Genomic DNA, 23744 nt, shown 5'->3' with positions numbered 1-23744 from the left:
ATTCCTTTTTTCTCTAGAAAAATATAGAATTTATTAGAATAAAGAAGTTATATAAAAAAAATATCATTCCTCAACACTTCTCACATACATTTACATGAATGCACTTTCAACTATTATTTTGAAAGATTGGTGACAACAACAATCAAGAACAAACCAAAAATAGAAAAGAAAAAAGATCTAATGGGTTCATATTTTAAACTAACACCAATCCCATTACCCAAAATTCTGCAAAACCATTAAAATGGAGTTTGTGGTCAGATTCAAATCTGGCAATGAGTCAAGTTCAAACCAAGGGTGAACTTTTGTAATATCTTTGAATTATGTGAATGTGTTTAAAATGAGATCTTGCTCAATAGTTTATAGATAAAGTCTGAATCTCAAATTAAGAATTTGAATCAAAATTTAATAAAGTAATGTACATATTGAGAGGCAAGAAAACACATTTTAGTTTCTTCCATATAATTCTTTTCCGATGTCTTGACCTGACGATAAAACCACAAAGGTAGTCAAGTATAAAATCACACATACAAAAGACGGCAAGATTTATGTGGTTCGACAATGTGTCCATCCATTTTGATGAAATCAACGACTGATAACCCTGATGAAGAAATTACATCTTGAGATGCCTTCAATACACTGACATTAAAAAATCAGCAAAGAATGAGAGGAAAAGAGAACCCATTTTAAATAATGTGGCTAAAAGGAAGGTAGCAACATTAATTGCAGTATCTGAATCTGAATTCCCACCCGATCATTGGGTGTGTGTCACTGAATCCAAATTCTCACCCCAGTTTTTAATATAAAAAATCCAAAACGCAACCCTGTCTTGTAATAGTCTAATAATAAGAGAGAGAATGAATGTTTTATAATCATACAGTCTATGTTACGATTATTTAAGACTTATTCAGAGATCTATAAATTCATACCAAAAATATGATATTTTGAACAACCCATAAGAAAATCAACATTACAACTCAAAGAAGAATTGTTAGGTAAGAAGAATTGCTGCCCCAATGACAACCAATATTCTTGACCTAGATTTATTTCTTCTATTATCACAGTTTGGCTTTTTGGTTGAATGGTTTAGAGTGTCTAAGCAATTGCAACTTCGGGTATATCTCATTCTATAGGGGAAAGAACTGTTACATTGACATCTTAATCTAAATGAATATAAAGACATCCCAAACATGCCTTACGGCACACTTTCCTGTCTCATGAAACTTAAAAGTGTTTGGGCTACAGCTTTCTGGACTGATACACTCAAAAAGAATATCATTTATGACTTTGGAGCCATTTGAATCAAGCATGCCGTTGATGTTTCTAGCCATTGGATTTCATCACCAGTTAGTTTGATTATCAACAAAAATCCTCACATAGGGTGCGAGAGAATGAGAATAGTTGCTGAAAAAGAGGGTGAGATAAAGGAGCAATAAAACGTAAGCACATATTCTATGAGATTAACAAAAATATTGAATACTATTAATAATAATAATAAAACATTAAAAAACGCTAAGACCATATAATTCCACAACCATAAAGGTGTTAAACCATAGTAATAAACTATCACAAACCAACCATGATAATACCCACATTATGCATCATAGATCAACATATATACATGAATTAAGATCTAGAAATCCTTGTACATTTTTAAAGCATGGATTTCCTTCTGAAAATATCAAACTATGTTCTTCTAGAGAGTAAACAAATGATCAGAAAAACAATTAAAAAAATACGACATTTTACTTGAATCTTCATTATGTTAAAAAAAAATACCATGTAGTAGTTGTTTCATCTCCATCCTAATAACCAAATTGCATTGCTACCAAGGAAATATTCTTTTCTCGCAAATCTGCTAGCTCCTACAATACATTAATATCTATTATGAAGAAATAAAAATTGATTTCCAAACCAAAGTGGTATAGGTGTTTCTTTTCTCTTTATAAGCTTTATTTCAGTCAAACTAAGAAGAATTCAATGGAACTTGGGCTATGTACTCATAGTTTTTAAAGAAAAAGACTTTCTTGTTTTGCAAATAGTATCTCTATTATAATATTTCAATGGAAAGGTATGAATGTAAGAGCCTTTACCAGGTTGAATGTGTTGTCATTTAGCGGAATGGCAAAATATCTTCGACATTTTGAACGTCATTTGTGGTGGTATTGTGGGATGGAGTATTTCATCTACAAAATGTAAAAAAGAGGAAGATCGGAATAGAGGAGTCTGACATCAAAAGATAAACAACTCAAAGATACTATTAAAAATATAAAAGATGATATAATAAAAAAAATCATTTGCAGGGGAAAAAAAAACATTTACCATGTATATCAAAACCACTTGCAGGTGAAAAAAAACATTTGAAACTGTATATAGTAAATTGCAAAACCATTTGTAGGTTAAAAATAAAAAACAGATTTGAATTGCCTTTTATCACGTGTGCACGTGCCCTTACACCTTGGAAAGTTTTCAATGAAGAATGAAAGAGTATTCTCACACCCCTAATAAATGTCCAACACTTGCTGGTCTACCTATCATCTTCAACCTCTTTGAAAACCCATTCCCTTTTTCTTTCCTTCAACCCTATCAATGGTTATTTTATATTGTTCAAAACAACACAAAATGAAATGTTACTGCAGATTTAAATAATGTCTAACCATTAACATGAATCGGTAGACCATTGCATAGATATTCCAACCATACAATAATCATTAGCTTGGTGTGAACTCAAAGAATGCCATAATACATGGGTTGGAAGTAGATAATATTATCTTAAGCACTCATGATTTTGAGATTAGTACATAATATATAGAATTATTCAAAATATCAAACTTTTAGTTAGAATATGTGGCATTTGTTCTATGCCTTCTCCATGTAAACTGAAACATAACTACCCAATGAACCAAAACAGAGATGATAGCCCTCTGTTCAGAAGTTAGGATATACAACAGTATCACAAACCACAATTCTTTTCAAACTAAATACAGTTACTTTGAAAACACTAGGTTGGTGGCTCAAGTTATCCCTTTGAAACAGTTAGGAGTTGTCTAGTCTAATAGGAACCCATAAAGCACTGTGTGAATTTCTCCCTATTTTCTGCGCGAGTCTGTAGTATATATTAAAGTAAATATAAAACCTTAAGTAATTTTTGCATCGTTATGGAGTTTAGGAGAGAATCATGGATCCCATGCATTATATGTGATAATTATGATTATTTTCTCAAGTGTTGTCCAAGTCTGCCCATGGTCCGTACTAGACTAGCAAATAGCCGTAATTTTGAAAATTCTTATTGGACGTCGACACCTAGTTCGTTCGACCAACCATACATCATAGATAATTGGTTTCCTTCAGATACCATACCTTGTCAGAATAAGTTCGCTTAGGGTAGTCATTTCGACAACCATGAGGATTTCTATATTCACGATACCTCAATGATGGATCCAACCATAATGCCCCAACAATCCAATGATTCTCAACAGTTTTTCGATTATAAAATTACAAAGTCTTAATCAACATCCACTCATTCATATTTGTCTTCTCCTCAATCTTTGTCATTAGAGCTCTTAATGATTGAGTCTCTAAAATAATAACAATAACAACAACAACAGCAGCACAATCAACTACAACAGTTTATCCAACACAAGCAACAATAAGACATTCAAATCGTAATCAACCTGAAAAAAAATTGATCAATTAATCTCGAAAAATCCACCATTATTTCAAAATAACCTTAGTGACCAGTTTCACTATTTTGAGGATTTCGATGATTGTCTATCAATAATCGATAACCATATCTCAATGGAAGTTTAAACACAAATCAATGAGGTTACAGTTCCAACCGAAGTAATGATTGAAGTCCAATTAGGTCAGCTAGTAGTGCCTTCAGAAGAAAAAGAGAATGATCAGTTTTCAAATAAGATAATCCCTGAGAGTCTAGTTGTGTTTCAAATTCCCAATGAGCAAGTTGATTGTACAAATTTGATTAAAGAAATTGATCCACCATCAGATGAGACTATTGTTCAGGAGGAATCAAAGTTCAAATCTAATTTGTTAGTCACACTAATTTCGACCATTCCCAATCTAATTTCGTATCCCATCCAACCTATCATTTCACAAGAGTGTAAAGACCATACATGTCTTACAACTTCCATTTTCTTTGGGAATACGATGATTAAAAACTGTTTCGAAGAGGTGATAATGCTAAGAACTGAGGATGATTGAATTTAACAAATCGACTTCAATCATGATTCCGACATTCAATTTACAAAATAATAAAAAGAATATAAATAAAATATATGAGACAAATATTTTTTACGTGGTTCGGCAAACGTGCCTACGTCCATAGGCTTAGGGAGCCGTTTCACCATAGATCTAAGGTTACATAGTCTCATCTCCCTCTTCCTCTACCTTCTTCTCCCACCTCCCCTCCTTACAATGACCTCCTGGCCTTTAAATAAAAAAAATCCTAATTAGAGTCTTAACCCTAATTAAGTTACACTTGACCATATTGCCCCTATCCAAATTAACAATTGCATAAAAAAAGAGAATAATCCTTTTAAATTGAGATTCTTCCTTAATAAGATAAAATACTCTTCAAATAATTTCAAATAATACCACGTGTCTACCTCAGGATGCGTGTTGATAGTGCAGATGAACAATCCGGAAGAGAGACGATTTTATTCCTCTACACAACCCCCTCTCAAAGGTGGAGATCGATGTATTGAGATCCGCCTTCGAGAAATATTTTTGTTTTGAATGAACACCATCTTTAAGTTTTGAATTGGTATGATTCTTGATCCCTCAAGCTTATTGCTTGCAAACTTGATATTCAACTCGGTTGAACTCCTATAATAAGTAGATGTTCAAATAATAACATTGACCACAAGTTGGGTTTGATTTTTGTTAATGAGTCAAAACTTTGACAACTAATAAAATAATCGATCGAAATTTCAAATCGGGCATGGATCCCAGAATGATCCAAGACTTTGATAAAAGAACCGATCGAAATCCCAAATCGGATTTGAATCTCAAAACGATCCAAGGCTTTGATAAATAACCACAGAATCGACCGAAATCCAAAATCGGGATTAGATCCCAAAATGATCAAAGACTTAGATAATAGAAGAACCGATTGAAGCCCCAGATTGGACTTGGATCCCAAAATAATCCAAGACTTGGATAATAGAAGAATCGACCAAAGTCCCAGATCGGACTAGGATCCAAAAATGATCTAAGACTTTAATAATCAATAAAATAACCAACCGTATTTGATTTCGCATCATTCACCTCATAGAGTGATGCTCGGGTCCGGAAGGAACCGACCTTATTCGGATTTCGTGCCACTCACCTCATAGAGTGACACTCGGGTTCATTGGGGAACCGACCTTACTGGAATTTCGTGCCATTCACCTTATAGAGTAACATACGAGTCTGCGGAGGGAACCAACCTTATTAGAGTTTCGTACCACTCACCTCATATAGTGACACACAGGTCCGCAGAGGGAACCGATTTTATTAGAGTTTCGTACTACTTACCTCATAGAGTGATACACAGGTTCATTGGGGAATCAACTGTATTAGCTTACAAAAATTTGTTGAATTGACTTGAAAAACTTGAACAAACGAAGATCACAAAGTTCATAGAATATTATCATTTATCTCAATAGATTAGAATTATGGGCTGAACCTCTCACCTCAACGGAGTCCTAAACTCAATCAAGTTAGATATGAGATTAGCCCCCATACTACTTTTAAATCGAGCATCCTCAAGTAACAAATCGGGTCACATGGGACCCTTATTACGAGTTCGAATTAAGCCCCCAAATATACAACAATGGATTATAAATTGAGCTACTTAACTCAGTAAAGTCTGTAGACTTGACTAAGTTGGGCATAAAATTAGCCCCTAAATTTATTTGTCAATCCAACATTTCTAATAAGAATTTGGTTCGGCAGAAATAAGCCTTCAAGCATAGTAATTAACCATATCTCCTAAAGAATTGGACTTAAACTAAGCCCCCAAACATTTAAGTGTTTTGATACAATATATCGGTTGACTCATTTAAGTTGACAATTAAGTAACTTGATTCATCGAGTCTAGTTTGGATTAAGCAATAAACTGTAAGTCTGAAAAAAGTTATTTGCAAGACCATATCTTAGGGGTTGTATATATCTAATGCCTCATTTGCTGCTTCTGTGATGTGGATTCCTTCCACATATATAATGTATGCCCTTTGATAAAATATACAAAACACATTGGAACCTATTTACTGTGTTGAAAAACAAAATGAACACCGTGTCACTAATGGACACATAGAGCTGTTTGTTGGTACTGATCCTTCAGAAATATAAATTAATCTGCTTGTAACATATATTCCATGGAGATAACAACCCTTGAGAAATATGTGTTTGGGGTCGGCAAGTCTTGAGAAATATAAATTTTGTCTACATTTGGCCTACTCATAAACCTGGTCGTATGAATATTGACCTGGTGTTATCATACTACAAAGAACATCAACCCAACACGGAAATATTCTATAAGAGGCCTTGTACTACTATTACCACCCAAATAATTTAATTAATTTTGCCCAGAACCTTCCTCTATAAAAATGTATATGCTGCCCCAGATCTGACAATGTAATCTGCAAGTAGTGGAGCACCATCATATGTTTCACGTACATGTGTGAATCCAAGTATTCTTTCTATCTTTCTCTACACATTAACCACACATGTGAGCCCCAATTCTTTTTCACACTAACCTTCCTCCACCCATTACAGCAGCCTCGTGCGTACATCACAGCAACTTGCTCGGTTTCACATTAAACCTTCTTCTGCACGTTTGTTTCCTCAATTTACACTTCACTTCAACCTTACCTTCCTTTGCACAACTCTTTTTTTTTTTTTTTTTGCTAATCGAGTGTCCGGGCCAGCTTGCACGCACCACAACTAATCTCGGGGATGACTACCACAGCAACCCACCGCCATGGTCTCCCAGTTAAATCATGAGAAAAACCCAAGAGGGGAATCAAACCCGAACTTGTGACATGCGCCTAACCCACACTTCACGTGCTCGCCCTTACCACTTAAGCAACCCATGGGTGGGTTTGCACAACTCTTCTGCACCGTACATAAAACCTCAAAATCGATCACAATCAACAAACTATGATCAGTCTTAGGCAAGGTTAGATTGGAAACTCCCAATCTACAGTCCCCCCGATTTCAATCGAGATCTTGACTATTTGATGTGGTTTCTCATGGTTCCTTCTTTGTTATGATATTTCTCCTTCTTGAACTCTCGAACACCTTCTTTGATGTAGAGAATCGCCTTCACCTTATCAATTATTTTCAATTCGTGAAATCGATTTGCCGATCTTCCTCTAGAAGTCAAAACTCTGATCTCCCCTCAATCGTTCATCCCTTGGCAAACTTAAAAATTGCCCCTCCCATGAAAACCCTAACATAGAACCTAAATCTGGGATAACCCCTATTCCATGATTGAAATCTCGATCGTACCACGTGGTGTTTCGTGGTTCATGTTCGATTTCCCACGGATGACGTGCCAATTGTAGAGGCCGATTTTGTGACAAATCGACCTCAATCATGATTCCAACATTCAATTCACAAAATAATAAAAAGAACATAAATAAAATAGAGGAGACAAATATTTTTTACGTGGTTCTGCAAACGTACCTACGTCCACGGGCTCGAGGAGCCATTTCACTATAGATCTTAAGGTTACATAGTCTCCTCACCCTCTTCCTCTACCTTCTTCTCCCACCTCCCCTCCTTACAATGGACTTCCTGGCCTTTAAATAAAAAATCCTAATTAGAGTCTTAACCCTAATTAAGTTACACTTGACCATATTGCCTCTATCTAAATTAACAATTACATAAAAAAGGGGAAGAATCCTTTTAAATTGGGATTCTTCCTTAATAAGATAGAATACTCTTCAAATAATGTTATGTGTCTACCTCGGGATATGTGTTGATAGTGCAGATGAATAATCCGGATGAGAGACAATTTTATTCCTCCACATCTATGATCTTAAAAGTTGAAGATGACTGGTTTTGGAATAAAAAATCTAAGTTATGTTTTTTCTCTAAGAAATTATCAAGATCAAAGAGCATATGGTGAAATTGGGAATAAGCATTCGGGAGTATCTTGGTAAAAATATATTCTTTTGAGGTCATTTTTTATATAAAATTTAATTTCTCAAGTGTAATTAATGGGGGCGGTTCATGGTACATATGTAAAAACAATGGTTTTTCAAAATATGGGTTAGAGGTTTTGGATTGAGCTGATTTTTTGCGATGATGGACACTATGATGAGAAGATCATCCTCACAAATCGACGGTTCACATTCTAAATCACTTTTAATGGGGTTAGAAGTTTTAGATTGGACTGATTTTTTTTTTTTCTAGATGATCTTCCCATCATAGATGACTGGTTTTGAAATGAAAAATCTAAGTTATCTTTTTTACTCAAAGAGATTATCAAGATCAAAGAGCATATCGTGAAATTGGGAATAAGCATTTGGGGGTATTTTGGTCAAAATATATTCTATTGAGGGGCATCTTTTTATGTAAAATTTAATTTCTCATGTGTAATTAATACACTTTAACGTGTGACCTTAGGATACATGTTAACAAAATCCAATAATTGAAATATTCACAAAAAAGCCGAGGGCATGTCCAAATCATCCAATTGTGTCTCTGTGTCTGTTGCCATCTTATACTGTTTTTAAAGCATTTAGATTCGAATATGTTGGATTGTAAATCAAGATTGAGGAGCTGGAATCCAATAAAGACACCCAAAAATGACATCATAAGACAAGTGAGAGGTCGTAATCAACAAGCAAATATGGTACAGTAACACGAGTCTATCCATCATGAGTGAGCCACGTGGCAATTTTGATGAAGAGTCGTGATAGTTGGACTCGGTTTTTTTCACTTGGTCTGTATTCGACTGACGTGGTAAAGACACATAAGCATAAATCTTTTTCTTCGAGATATACAAGAAAAAAAATCTATGATTATGTGCCCTTGCCATGTTAGTCGGTTGAGTACAGATCGAGTGAAAAAAATCGAGTCCGAAAATCATTAGCCTTTTAATGAATACCGTTACTAACAGAATTTCTATTGTTGTATGGATTTTTTACAACGACGCTTATAAACGAAATTAAATATAGAATTTTTTTTTTTATTGACGGAGGGATTTCTTTTTAAATAGTCCTTAAGTTTTGGGTAATAGCTTGATAGTCCATTTAGTAAACTTTTTATTTCTTAATGGTCCCTCATTATTATTGAGCACAACATTTTTTATTGTTGAATCAGACAATTTTTAAAAATGTTGAACTCAATAATAAAAAGAGTCGTGATAAATTGATTCGAAAAAAGATTCACTCAACAGACGTGAAATGTGCACGGAGTCATAGCTTTCTTTCTTCGGGATACATGAGGAAAAATATATCTGGTTTAGTGCACTTGAATGATTTTCAAATAACCTTTTTGGAATCAGATTATCATGATTCTAATAAAAATTGGTGAACTTGACGTTGGTAAAATCTATCCATTTTGGTTTTTCGATTTTTTTTATACTAAAATATATGAAAAGATCGACTAAAAACTTGACATAACGACTGTCAACATGATTTCAAACCAAAAGAACGATCATTGATAGATTTTCATCTATAAACAAAGTAAATTTTTTTGAAAAAAATGTTGTCTTCTTTCTTTTCAAATCCTTTAAATCAAAATGGAGTCTCTAAAAATCAATTGTTGAAAATCCAATTTTTTGGATGAAAATGGTAAGTTCAAATAATTAGGGCACATTCGACGTTACCATCATGAGAAATGTGGGGAGTGAGGTTCATGGACTGATAAGAAAGAAAAGTTTTACTAAATGAACTCTTAAGAGAAATCCTAAAACTTAGGAACTAAATAGAAGGAAATCCCTCCACCAGAGTCCTTTAGGTAATTTTTCCTTAAATATAAAATAAAAAACATCAAATTTATCTATTTAACTTTTTTTTTTTTTTAAGTATTTTACTTGAAGAATAAATCAATAATGAAGAATATCTCATTTTCTAATTAACAATCACAAAGAGAGAGCAAGATCAAATTCTAAGTGAGAGAAACTCTCACTTCAAAATTTTCATCCAAAAATCAGGTATCATTTGGGTACCCGATGGATATCCGACTAGTAAATTTATTTTATTTATAATAAAATTAGTAAAATAAATAAATAGTAACAAAGAGATATGTATTAAAGAAAATGTTCTTGAACTAAAATTAACATATAAAAAGAATGTGAAATACTTAATTTTTACCTTTCGATGTGAACTTCCTTTCATTTTCTTCATATATTACAATTTCAGCAACATATAAATGATCCATATCATAATTTTTTATGATTTTATTCTAAAAAAATTGATTTGCTTGAAGAATTCATTGTTGATCTTGAATTTGATTTGATAATTTAAAATCTTCACTATTTGTAGTGGGAGCCTCTAATAAGTCTATTGTTAGAGGTTTGGACCAAGGTTACCCACTTTGTTAATATAGGACCAAATCGCCAACCGGTTTGTGGTACGGTTCACTAGGAGTCAATTTGTGGTATTGTTCGCTAGGGGTCATAGTTTCAAAATTTGACTGAGACGTGTTGCCCGAATTGTCTCGATATCAAGCATGGACGAGAGGGACGGGCAAGTCAACATATCGGACGAGATTTAAAATCCCACATTCATTTTTCTCATAGTTGAACGAGACGTCTCAAATGTATCAAAAAACTTACTTGAGACTACTAGGTATCTGACATGGATAAGACGAGACGTAAAACCAATTTTTAAAACCATGCTAGTGATTCATGCAATGTAGCAAATTAAGCAAACTCCATTCTACTTTAATTTTTTTAGTTGTGTTAGGAACATTAAAATTGACATTGTTTGACACATTGGAGTGCACGTAACCATAGATAATTCTCGGTGGAAAGCACCTTTGGTTCTCTGTACACATCCATATAATGTGTGAAACAATGTCATTTTCAATGTTACTTCAGCCTTTTCCTAATTTTTTATATCTACTTTCACGATTTGATAATATTTGAAATATCCCCTTAAAATTTTTAAAATTTTTAAATTGATATCTTACCCCTTTGACCTTGTTATTTATTAATAGACTAATGAAAAATGATCAAAATACTCATCTTCAATATATAAATAAATAAAAACTTGATTTTTTTTCTTTTCAAAATCTTTCATCTTTGATCTTTATTTCACCTTACTCATCATTTCAACCTTCAAATGTCCTGATCATTTCAAATGAACTGCGAACCTGAATGTGAACTAAGCAAAACCCTCGAATCAAGTTATAACAGAGGTTTGGATTGTACCTATTATCTACAGTGTTGGAAAAAAGATGAATTTTAAAGAATGTCATATATAAGGTTGATCATTACTATCTTATGTTGGACTAATTTTAAACGTCCACATATTTTTCAATTTGTTAGAAATTATAAGCATACTTCCAAAAAATTTGAGAAACCAAAAAATCCTTTCAAAATACAACTAACTTAAAAATAAAAATAAACTCATTGTATGAAAATCAAAACACCATTAGATTTTGTTAGTTAAATGGACAAGTTGGTTCCACTGAGTTTTGGGACCAAGTCACCTTAAAATAGAATTGACTCGGCCAAGTTTCAAGTTGACTTGATGAGTTTTAAAACTATGATTCAGACACTCACTTGTACCCCTTTGCATCTCCCATCATATAATCGTAGATCATTTGCCCCATTGATATTAAAGAAAAAGATTTAGGGTTCTACGTATCCTAATGCAAATGATCTACAACTCTGTAAAGGGGACGTATGTTAGAGGGAGGGAGGGAGGGAGGGGCGGGCGTTAGAAAATCATTATTCTTTCTTAAATTACTCATACCACAAAAAATTTAGATAAATATTAAAAAAAAAATTATTTCGAAAAGTAGTACTAGCATTGACAGCACTATCACAAAGTGTTGATTGTTGACACTTTGAGAAGGATTTGTCAATAATATATGATAGTTCTATCAAGAGATGTAACACATTCATCATATTTTTTAAATTTAAGTAGTTATTTGAAAATTTTCCATAAAAAAAAATATTTTTTTTTCTGATTCAGTAATTTTGATAAAATAAGTAACTGTTTTAGTAATTTCCCCTAAATTTTGTTGTGTCAGATGTGTATCTTAAATAAGGTCCACAACGATCACATTGTCTACTCTTAAACACATCTCATGACAATGTCATGTTGCATTCAAGACGCGCGTACAATACGCTCCCCAACACGTTTTTTAACCTATCTAACGTACCCATATCCGTATTATTTGTCGTCCCAACGGCTAGTCTAGTAACTCTTCTCTTTCACTTACGCGGGTATTTCTATAATGTAGTATGGCCCACAGAGGAAGCCCAAAAGTTTGTCTTTACTGGTCCCGTGCGACCTTTATTAGGGTGTTTTAGACCTACCCCTCCTAGTTTTGAAGAATATTGAGATACACCCCTATGTTTACAAACTGCTGGCATGCCCCCCTTCGAATTCACTCCAAAGTGATACACTAAAGCAAATGACCTGAATGCCCTCATCTCCAACTTATAACCAAGAGTCATGATTTTCTAACACCCCCTGACATGGCATGGGTTAGTGCCATAGATTTTCCTCGGGATATACAATTATACATCACCATAAATATGTGTAGTTGTGTATCCCGAGGTAAAGAGTTTATGATTCTAGCACATGCCATATCAAGGGGTGTCAGAAGATCATTATTCTATAACCAAAAACTATTATTTATATCCTTCAAAGGAAGCCAATGATTTTTCATTTTCAAAGAAGTCATCTCCAACCTTAAGATTCTATTTACTTCAACCTTTAACCTTTACCAAAAGGGAAGAACCTTTTAGTAAAGTTAAAAAAAAAAAAAAAAACAATGAAACTCTAGAGTTGAAAATGATGGATTGAAATTAAGCTAAATGTTTTAAAAATTGGATTGATGATTAAATCATAGTCTTTCAAATTAATCGAATACAACTCAATTTTCTTAGACCAGTTGGAAAAAAAAAATGTCTAAGAAAATCAAGTGGTTCATCATTATCAATAATTCCTAATACAGAGGATATTAATTAACACACTAAATATATAATTTTACATCACAATTTACCATTTGTGATGAGTTACATTGCCAATGATACAATGAATCTCATGCATTTTACTATGATACGTCATATTACCTTATACTAATCAAATTGATTTTGTTAAAAAATTTGGCTAAACCATCAGTTTGGTCCAATTTTTAAGACAAGATTTTAAAAGAAAAAGTAAGTTTTTCGATTAGAAGTTGAAGATGAGTGCATTTAGGTCATTCAACAAAAACCTATAAGTGAAGACCATGGTCATGGGGCATGTGATCAATTTGATAAAATGAGTACCTCACGTATTCAACAAGAGTCTAAGACTAGTAATTTTTTGAATATTTTAATAACACCCCCTACAAAATGGTCAAAATTAATGTTTCTCCCCCACGAAATGCAAGATGAAATTTGCCCCCTTGAACTTTTGTTGAACCATTATATCTCCTAACAACATTTATTTTAATGATGTTGTATTTTATAAATATCAAAAACACACTTGTAAGGATTATTTTACGAAAATGTCATTCATTACACTTCTCCTAAAAAAATTTATCTCAACCATTAGATTAAATTATTTATAGGTAGTTGGATTGAAATCAAAGAAACTCTAAGTTCCTCTATTTTAAAAAGATGAAAATGAACTAGGTATGTTACTACCCATTAGAGCTTTACGCAATTGCAGAAGTGAAGAGATGGGTTTTGCAATGCTTGTTTGATAACAAATGAAAGTTGTACTTTGACGGGAGATCATAGATATAAATCTTCAAATTTTCCAACCCTATAAGGTAAAAGAAACATAGTAACTAAATAAATGATGCAAATTTACAATAATGAAACAAAAAAAAGTAAAGAATAATAGAAGATCATCGAACTTGAGAAAAGATTGTTTATTTGATTTTGGATTGTTGTAGAATTGTGATAGTAGAATTGTAGTTTTTGTCTCGAACAAATCTTGGGAGACGAAAGTATTTTTTGAGGAAGAAACTATGTTATTTTTAGGTAGAGAGGTGGGTTTCTTTTAGAGTTGGTCATGAGATAAAATACTAAAGAAATAGATGGATAAAGAAACCCAAAGAATCCATTTGAAATATTTGTAATAGAAACTCTTATTGGGTCTACCTAATTTGTTTACGAGCTTCATTCTCGCAAAGAGCCCTCTATTCTTGTTGGTTCTTTTGAACGTTACCATCTCTTTAAAGATTTTTAAAAATACTCAACAAATGAAACAAGGGATAGAGATTGCTAGTAGTTAAGATGGGATTTTCGATTCATAGTTGAAGGTGGAGGGAAAACGAAGAAACAAAGATGGCTCATGGTGGTTAATGTTTTACCTTTTCTTCATATTTTCTCTAAAAACTCTTGTTGATTTAAATTTCTTTGATGGATTTGGTTGTGGTTTTAATGTTTTATTATTATTATTATTTTGTGAGGGCAAAGAGAGAGAGAGAGATACTAATCATGAAGAAATCACAGGGTTTAGGGTTTCGAAAATCACTTTGAAGAAAATGACAGTGATATGTAAATGTGTTAAGTGATTACTATTATTTTTTTATTTTCTAATATTTGAGGGTATTTTGGACATTTAACACTCCCGGGTTAAAGAGAAAAATACAACTTGACTGGGTCAACGACAGTCTAGGGTGTCGACCCCATATTGCATTTGGCGGGGGTGATCCTAATTTTGACAATTTCACATGGGAGGGACTGCCCATGCGTCATACACTGGGCTGACGTGGAGAATCACACAGAATCGTAGTTTTACGTATCTCGAGGAAATGTGTATATCGATAATCAAGACAGTGTCCAACGTCACTTCGACATTTTCCTTTTTTTTTTTTTTTTCTTAAGGAAATGCTAAACTGACAAAGCAGATATTGCATGTCACAGTGTGCTGACGTGGAGGTTCGTACAAAACCGTAGATGCTTTTCCTAGAAATACGACTGAGAGCATCTAAGGTTGTGTGCGCATCTCCACGTCAGCTAAGGCAGTGTCCTGTTGAGTCTTTCAAGGAGGACTCTTTCCTAGCCAATGATTCCCAATGCTTCAACGAATTTTATCAAGTGTCATCATGACTGCATGCATGACACGTGTCAAAAGTAACGGTCATCTAACATTAAACAAAGATTACTCATTACTGTCTATATAACTGCTCTCTCACAATCTGTCTCCTCTGTCTCTCTCTCTCTCCAATAGAAAACAAAGATACAGAGACGATGAAGCTCTGTTCTCTTCTTCTTCTTCTTCTTCTCCTTCTCCTCACTCTCTTCTCTGTCTCAATTTCGTCCTCTAACCCTGATTTGGAAACCTTATTATCTTTTAAGTCCACTTCAGACCTCTCAAACTCGCTCTCCTCCTGGTCCAACTCGTCCAACCCCTGTTCAGGGTCATGGCTCGGCGTCTACTGCAACAACAACAGCCATCGAGTCACCCGACTCATCCTCCAAAACCTCAACCTCACCGGACCCATTCAATCCTTAACTCGCCTCACTCAACTAAGACTCTTAAGTCTCAAACACAACAATCTCTCTTCTTCCTCCTTGGATTTCTCTTCGTGGAAGAATATGAAGCTTCTTTATCTCTCTCACAACCAATTTTCTGGAAATTTTCCATCTGGAATCTCTCAGCTTCACCGCCTCAATCGCTTAGATCTCTCCCACAATCGTCTCTCGGGTCGAATTCCAATAACCCAACTGACCCAATTACAACATTTGCTCACACTTCGTCTAGAATCGAATTCTTTCTCTGGGTCATTAGAACCATCTCAAGATTTCACCTTTAGAACTCTCTTAGATTTCAATGTTTCGAAAAACAATCTTTCTGGAAAAATCCCCAAATTGTTCTCTTCGTTTCCTTCGTCCTGTTTTACTAGTAACGATAATCTCTGTGGAAACCCATTACCCAATAATTGCTTCAATTGGACTTTTAGGAACGATCCGATTCCAATTAAGGTTCCTCATGAACAAGGAGGAAAGAAGATTACTCCTCGAACGATACTTATAATTTCGATTATAGATGTTGCTGTAGTTATTGCAATTGCGATTGGGATTTTCTTTTACTGTCGAAGACGAAGATTGGGTGATCGAAATCTTCGAAGAGAGACAAAGAAAGGTGGAGACTTTAAGAACAGAGATGAGCTTGGTGAGGAGGTGGAGTTCTTTGAAGGGTGTAAGGGTTTTAGGGTTGATGATCTGTTGAAGGCTTCAGCAGAGATGTTGGGGAAAGGAAATGTAGGGTCCACTTATAAGGTTTTGATGGACAGTGGAGATGTGGTTGTGGTGAAGAGGGTGAGGAGAGAGAAGATGAAGAAGAAGGAGTTTGTTTGGCTGTTGAGAGAGATTGGAGGGTTGAGACACCGTAATATCGTGAGTCTCAGAGCATATTATAATTCCAGAGATGAGTTGCTGTTGGTCTATGATTTCCTCCCAAATGGAAGCTTGCATTCTCTCTTACATGGTAACACCAATGCCTTTGATTTACACTTAATTTTAATAATTATTAAATAGATACTATGCTTCATGATACACATACTATTAGTTTGTATGATCAATATGGGCCATTTGATTGATTGACCAACTCTTTGATGATCATACATTGTCAATAATCACACTTGTAGGATGATCACAATTGTTCGTTTTATTGCTCCGATTCAAATGGAACAATCAACAAAACTTTTATCTGTGAGCAGTGGTAGTGTCGGTTTGATGGCCCCCACCCAATAGTTGCCCATTGATGATTGATCATTGATATGCAACATTGTAGAATTAAGTTGATTGAAGTCATCATGGGTTGGGACTAATTTTCCTCTGTTTCATCTTCATTTTGAAAATGATTTGTGGGTATGGCAAAATGTCGAAAATGTTGTGTTATATGTACATGTAATGTAAATCATTTTAGGATTACAGGATAATGAAGTCGAATATTGATTCTAGTGTTTCAGGGTTTTAGAGGTCTGAGAGATGTAGATGTTGGAAGAAATCCCAATATGTGATCTCTTTCTCAAAGTCAATGAATTGTTCTCATTTCATCCATCAATCAGGAATCTTGGGTTTTAGGGGGTACTACAGAGGTTAGGTATAGGGAGAATTCGCGGTCTGTAATTTCTTTCCCAAAGTTAGTGAATCACTCTTCTCTTATCCGTGCATGTAGGCACTGCCATACCATGTAAATCTTCTTGTATTTTGTGTTTTATGTTTTTCTTGTTTTTTTCCAATTTTTTTGGCTTCTTGTTATATTGAGTGTATAATATTTAGAGAAATTTTATAGGAAATCGGGGCCCAGGAAGAACTCCATTGGATTGGACCACAAGGCTAAAACTTGCGGCAGACTTGGCTGAGGGCCTTGCTTTCCTCCATAGTGTGAGCAAATCCAAGCTGTCTCATGGACACCTTACTTCATGCAACGTCATAATCGATCAAGAAGGCAATGCTTGCATCTCCGATGTCGCACTTCACCAATGCTTCCTCACATCACCACCATCAAACAGTACATACAATGCCCCGGAATTACTATCTAATGCCCACAACTCGAGAAAATTCTCTCAAAAATGCGATGTTTATAGCTTTGGAGTGATTTTATTGGAGATCCTGACGGGGAAAACGGCGACGGGAGAAGGAGAAACGAGTTTAGTTAAGTGGGTGCAATGTGTGGTGAAAGAGGAATGGACGGCGGAAGTGTTTGATTTTGAATTATTGAGATACAAAGAGATGGAAGAAGAGATGGTGGCCCTTCTTCAAGTTGCCTTACTTTGCTTGACTCCAATGCCTCGAGACCGTCCCAAGATAAGTGATGTTCATAAGATGATCGAAGATATCAGATCAAGAGGATTCACGGGAGGGACCCATTCGCCTTCTGTCAATGATCATTCATCAGATTTCTCTCCAACTCAATCAGATCATACTCCCAACTTCACTAGTAGCTAATAAGTGTAGTTAGTTAAGGGGAGCATTATTGTTTGATCAATGGGACCCAATTGGAAACCCCAAAGATGAGAAATTTGATTAATAAATATATTGTTTCTTTACATTTGGTTTCCAGAGATGCATTGAAAGGTACAAGAGAAAAGAGAAAATTTTGTGGCCTTAGAAGAAAGAAAAAGGTTATCACATGTTTTTTGCTTTCTTGCATGGGAAGCTCTCTAAAGATGGGTTTTTTTCTTCTTTTTTTTTCACAAGTGGTGTTTGGCATGAAGGGGCCCATAGTATGGTGTTTTTGGCATATGTGATTCCTATTTCTCAAATCTAATCATAAATAAATGATTTCTGATTCTTGTTCATGGTCACAGTTGTTATATGTGTGGATGAATCTGATCAATTGGTTACCACCACCACCAAAGGAAATTGTTGTTGGGTCATAAACCAAGAGAGTTATTATTGCCACACCAACTTTTATTATCGCTACATCAATTGTGTGCAATTCTTTAGTAGGGCTGCAACCTGGGCAGGTTGGAGGGTAAACCAATGCTCAACACAAGTAGCAAAACCCTCAAGGCCTCAACCCGACTATCAAGTCTAAGCTCACTAACCCAAAGTCATCCCGAGCTTGATATTATAAAATTAGGTTGAGTTCTGGTTAGCCCAAGTTTAAATAATTTTGGGTGGTTTGGTTAGGTTGGGCTCATTGAATAACCATAATTTCATTTTAGTTAATAAATAAATTTAATATTTAAAAGAAGATATACAACATAAATAAAAATACTAGTAAATAAAATCACATACAGCCTTCAAATCCATCATTTAGAGAATATTTAGAAAAATCATACTAAACCAAAGTTCACATTAATATTAACTAATTGTCCACAAGTCATAATAACAAGATGAAATTAAAAGGCTAAATAAAAAATCTATAATTAATATAAAAATGTGTATATATTAGTACATGGCATCAGGTTCAGGTTGAGTCGAGTTGCTCGTACCTTCAACCCAAGCTCACCAGAATTGAAATCGGGTGAGATATTTTAACCTAGGCTCAACTCATTTTCTACATAACTCGATCCAAGCTCAACCATTTGTCGAGTTGAGTTTGGGCCAACCCGCCCAAGTTGTAGTCCTAGCCTGGGCTAAGTTATGTAGAAAATGAGTTGAGCATGGATTGGAATATCTCAACCGACCTCAATTTGAGTCAAACTCAAGTTGAGGGATCGAGCAACCTGAACCCCCGATGCCTATATACTAATATATATATATAACTTTTTTATTCCATTACACTATGGCTTGTGGACTATTGAATCTTATTAATATGGGTTTTGATAAAGTATGATTTGTCTAAATATTCTCTCAATGATGGATTTGGAGGTTTTATGTGATTCTATTTACTAGTGGTTTTGTTTTTTCAGGCTATATTTTTTTTAAGATATAAAATTTATTTATTGATTAAAATGAAATTAGTGATATTCAACTAGCCAACCCATCCAACCCGTTCAAAATTACCTAATTCAGGCTAACTTGAACTCAACCCGATTTTAGAAGACCAAGCTTGAGTTGAGCTCTGTTTATAGATTTCAGACACGATGGTTAGGTTGAGGGTTCTACCACTTGGCTTGAGTCTGGGTTTACTCTCCAACCCGCCCAGGTTGCAACCCTTTTCTTTGGTGATTTACATAAGACTTGGTGTGGCATTAGTGAAATTTGGCTTTGCAATAGCAGCTCTCTAAATAAAGCAATAAATTTTATATGAAGTTCTAGGGTTATCTTATTTAATAATCCAACAAATATTTATATTGCTAGGGCATCAAAAGAAAATGATACTCTGAATAGAGAGTAGTCTCCACAGTAAAGAACTACTCTTGATTGCATGACAGAAAACACATGTTCAAAACAGGTGAAATCTCTGATAGAAGAAGATCAAACATCCATGTAGTAAGTGAGATCCTTTGCAGAGAGAAATTGACTCCAACCTTACGATTAGGAAATGAAAGCAACTAGTCAACCCATGTCACATTAGAAAAGGTTTGTCTTGAAGAAGTTAGGAGTTTGACATAAAGCATGGATTTTGGATGAGATAGTTGAGATGACTCCCACAAAATAGAGATGGGGTACACCACACACCTCCCCGCTCAAACCAAGTTATATAGGGAGTAATAATCGAATGTCCAAGTACATAATTCTACCCAATGTAGTTAGAAGCTGACTTCGGCAAAATATTTTGATGCGAACCCAACCAATTACCAATACACCAAAAGCACCTACTTGTTAATCGTGCGTAAAGCTCAAACCTTATATTTTTGAGATTGTAGCACACCACCACGTTCTAGACTCACTATGTGAAAATTGAAAAGTCGATGGGCCAAAGCCCACAAATTTTAGAAAATGAATTTTGATGGCCTATGGCCGTTGAAATTTTTGATGATCCCTAGAACCATCAAATTTCTCTCATCCTCTATTAATTTAACAGTTCTGGTCCGTCGAAAAAAAAATTGACAATGAAAATTTTGACGCCTTGGTCCATCAAATTTTATGAAATTCGACAGTCTTGAGCCGTTAAATATAGGCTTTTGCACGTTGTGACTCAATATCCACATTGTCTCATTCTAAGGTGATTTTCACTCTAGCTAGTAACCATTTCTCGAGGCCCTTAAGTAATCTTAGTCTAAGGAGTATCTAAGTGCCCGAGAAGGGCACCAAAGTCAAAGTCCCCATGTAGTCTTAAGGAAAAGACTACTTGGGAGACATGAAAGAAGAGTACTAGAGTGAAAACCACCACAAAGTGGATCACTGCGTTAAGGGAACAACTTTTCATACCATTAACCCTATGCTATTTTATCTTATATTGGGTAGGTTTTTGTCAATAGTTCATTGAATTTGCTTGGCATCTAAAACGAGAGATATTTACAAAAACGTAATCAACTTTTGACAAATTTACGATTATATCTCACTATCCATTTTAGTTACCAGAGCATGAACAGGTAACAAATTTGGCGGTTTCAAAGTGGCCATTTTGCAGGTTTAAAAATTCATCAAACATTGATTACGAAATGGTAATTTACCCCTAAAACAATCCTGTTGATAATGTCTGTCAAGGAAACAACTGAAATAACCAAAAGATTAGGGCACAAGATCAAAACTATAAGAGCGGAGAAATAAACTTTTGTAGCCCATGTTTTTGAGACTGTCTTACTATCCTACTATTTGAGATTTTTGGGGTACAATTATAACTGTAAGGATTTCATTATTCCAAATCAATTGTCCAAGAGCTGCTTCTCTTCCTTGCAGATCTCACCGGGGGGTGTAAATCCTTCACCCACATCATTCAATCCTTCTTCAAGAACATTATCGAACACCTGTTTTTCTCTAAAAATTGATTCCGCGCTGTGATTCATGAATGTGATATAGGAATTAGCCTCTAACAAATTCACAATAAGAAGATTAAAAAAAAAATAAGTTGGAATTATTGTCCTCTATACCTTGATTCTTCACTATCTTTGAAATTCATAATAGCCATTTTGTGATGAAAGGTATTCGCGATCTGATCATTGGATTTGATATCGAAGGGCTTGGTATCTTCAAATTCTTGAAGAGGCGGGTAATAATTGCATCCTTGATTGAAGTTCTCCATGTCCCCTATATTATACATCTCATTCGACTACGAAGAACACAATAAATTAAAAATATATATATAACTCATTTTGTTTTTCAATTAATAGAATCACCAAATATGGAATCAGGTATAAAAGGGAAATAATTATAAAAATGAATGTATAACCATTCTTTTTAATTACATTTTTTTATACAAAAATGAGTAAAATATCGTATTGGCTTTTTTTTTTAAAGGAAAAATCATTCAACGTGTAAGTCTATTTGACTATTATTATATATATTTTTGAGGTAATTCATTCAGCCAGCAAACCCGTAAAAACATCAAATTCCCCATGAACCCTTTTTACTGAAAAAAAAAAATTTATTTTACCCTAAACAAAATACTTGAATTAGTTTGTTAATATATGTTCAACAAAAGAAAGCAAAAAATAATAATAATAATAATAAAAATAAAATCAGAATCAAATTCTTACTAGATTGAGAGGTGCTGATTGCTGGTAATTGTAACTTCCGAATTGAGGCATCAATGGCAAAGTAGATGACGAAGAAGATAAGATGCACTGCAATTGTTGTTGCTTCAATTGCTCTCTTTGACGACAATAAGCGAGTTGTTGGTTAACAACGTCGAATTCTTTACGATAAGTCTCAATCTTCGAGATGAGTTCACGAATAATACCAACACAACCTTGGACTGGATCTTCCTTCCTCGCCCTTGCTTGGATTATTATTGTTTGAATTGCTATACTTCGCTGTTCGGGCTCGAGCAAATTTAACATCTTTGTGATGTTGCTCACACCAAATAGTCTATGAACATTTTGAAAATCTTCGGATCGATCAGCGGGGAAATACGGCGCTAAGAAACAATTTTGGTGACATTTTCTTCTTTGATACTTACATGAAGCACAAGCTGGACTAGTTCCATTACCACTCTTTTCATTCATCTTTCTTAATCTTTTTTTTTTTTTTTTTGAACCAAACCAACAAGAAGATTTGTAGAAATAGAAGAACAAAGCAAAAGATTAAAATGGAGAAAGAGAAAGAGATGGGTAGATAAATTTAGAGAAGATTTCACTAAAATAGAGTGAGATTATTTTAGTGAAAGAATCTAGGTAGATTAGATTTTGATTTGAAAGAGTGGGTTGAGATTAAATTAGAAGATATGGGTCTCTAAATCTAGTGGGGTTAGAATTAAGAATTAATTTTCCAGCAAAACCCTAAATCCTTCATACCCATTTCTTAGATTTTTTAGATCTCAAGGATCTCAAAAGGCTCAAACCCCCATGCGTTCCAGATCATAATAGATGAAACTTTCTATATTTGAAATTTGAAAATTTTTAATGGAGGAGAAGTGTAATAAGGACAGTTTTTATGACGTGCGGTAGTTGCATGGTTTTAAAACCCGGTCGGCTCGTCTCGCCTTGCTTATTACCGAGTTGACTCATCAGAGTCATCTCATTTTTACTTATTAATATTAGAGAATAAAATGGATCGAACTTAACTCAAATCCGAGTGATTCAAAGCTTGATTTAGGAGGTTTGGATCCTTAGAGTAGATCCGAATGAGAATAAAAGAATCAAATGTGATTTTATGTTCCTTGACCTGACTTGGGATCCATCTGTAGCCGAATCCGTCCATTTTATGTCCCAATTAACATACATTTATATTTAAATAAGAGAGATTCTATTTCCACACCAACTTTTACTTTGAATATCTAATGTGTGTTAATTCTTTATTGAAGAACATATGAATGGGGGTGCTTTAAGTAAAAGTTGTGTGGCGATAGAAAGAAGCTCTCTTAAATGGTTATAATCTTTTATTATTATAAAGAAATTAAAAAAACCAGTTGACTCGTCCGAGTTAGACGTGTTTTAAAACCATGGGTAGTTGTGATGGTAAGTTAGTAGTAGTCTTTACGTGGGCACGTCTTTGAGCCTCTCAAATATAACCAACATAAAGAGCATAAATGGTGGTGGTGGGGTGGTGGCCCACTATGATGTAAAAGTTTGTGTCCTGACCGTCCACGTATCAGATTGATCTACATCAAACC

General features: G+C 34.4%; 2 protein-coding genes and 1 long non-coding RNA gene across 3 annotated transcripts; 1 reads left to right on the top strand and 2 right to left on the bottom strand.

The window, feature by feature from the left end:
- Positions 1 to 900: 900 nt before the first annotated feature.
- LOC147388517 (uncharacterized) lies at positions 901 to 2343 on the bottom strand. Its single transcript, XR_015170399.1, has 2 exons — positions 2091 to 2343; positions 901 to 1862 (listed from the first exon to the last, which is right to left on the bottom strand). It is a non-coding gene; the product is annotated as an uncharacterized LOC147388517 (long non-coding RNA).
- A 12984-nt stretch (positions 2344 to 15327) lies between these two features.
- On the top strand, positions 15328 to 18186 carry LOC147388516 (putative leucine-rich repeat receptor-like protein kinase At1g68400). Its single transcript, XM_086419453.1, has 2 exons — positions 15328 to 16619; positions 17430 to 18186. The coding sequence occupies exons 1-2, from the start codon at positions 15380 to 15382 to the stop codon at positions 18083 to 18085; spliced, it is 1896 nt and encodes a 631-aa protein (XP_086275579.1). The 5' UTR covers positions 15328 to 15379; the 3' UTR covers positions 18086 to 18186.
- Positions 18187 to 21083: 2897 nt separating this feature from the next.
- On the bottom strand, positions 21084 to 23003 carry LOC147388515 (LOB domain-containing protein 7-like). The gene is made up of 3 exons (XM_086419214.1): positions 22171 to 23003; positions 21565 to 21743; positions 21084 to 21469 (listed from the first exon to the last, which is right to left on the bottom strand). The coding sequence occupies exons 1-3, from the start codon at positions 22636 to 22638 to the stop codon at positions 21340 to 21342; spliced, it is 777 nt and encodes a 258-aa protein (XP_086275340.1). The 5' UTR covers positions 22639 to 23003; the 3' UTR covers positions 21084 to 21339.
- Positions 23004 to 23744: the final 741 nt, after the last annotated feature.

The sequence above is a fragment of the Akebia trifoliata genome, chromosome 12, assembly GCF_017979445.1.
Source record: "Akebia trifoliata isolate Shusen 1 chromosome 12, ASM1797944v1, whole genome shotgun sequence".
Taxonomy (NCBI): domain Eukaryota; kingdom Viridiplantae; phylum Streptophyta; class Magnoliopsida; order Ranunculales; family Lardizabalaceae; genus Akebia; species Akebia trifoliata.
The sequence above is the reverse complement of the archived record's forward strand: the minus strand, read 5'-3'. Positions and strand labels throughout refer to the sequence as shown.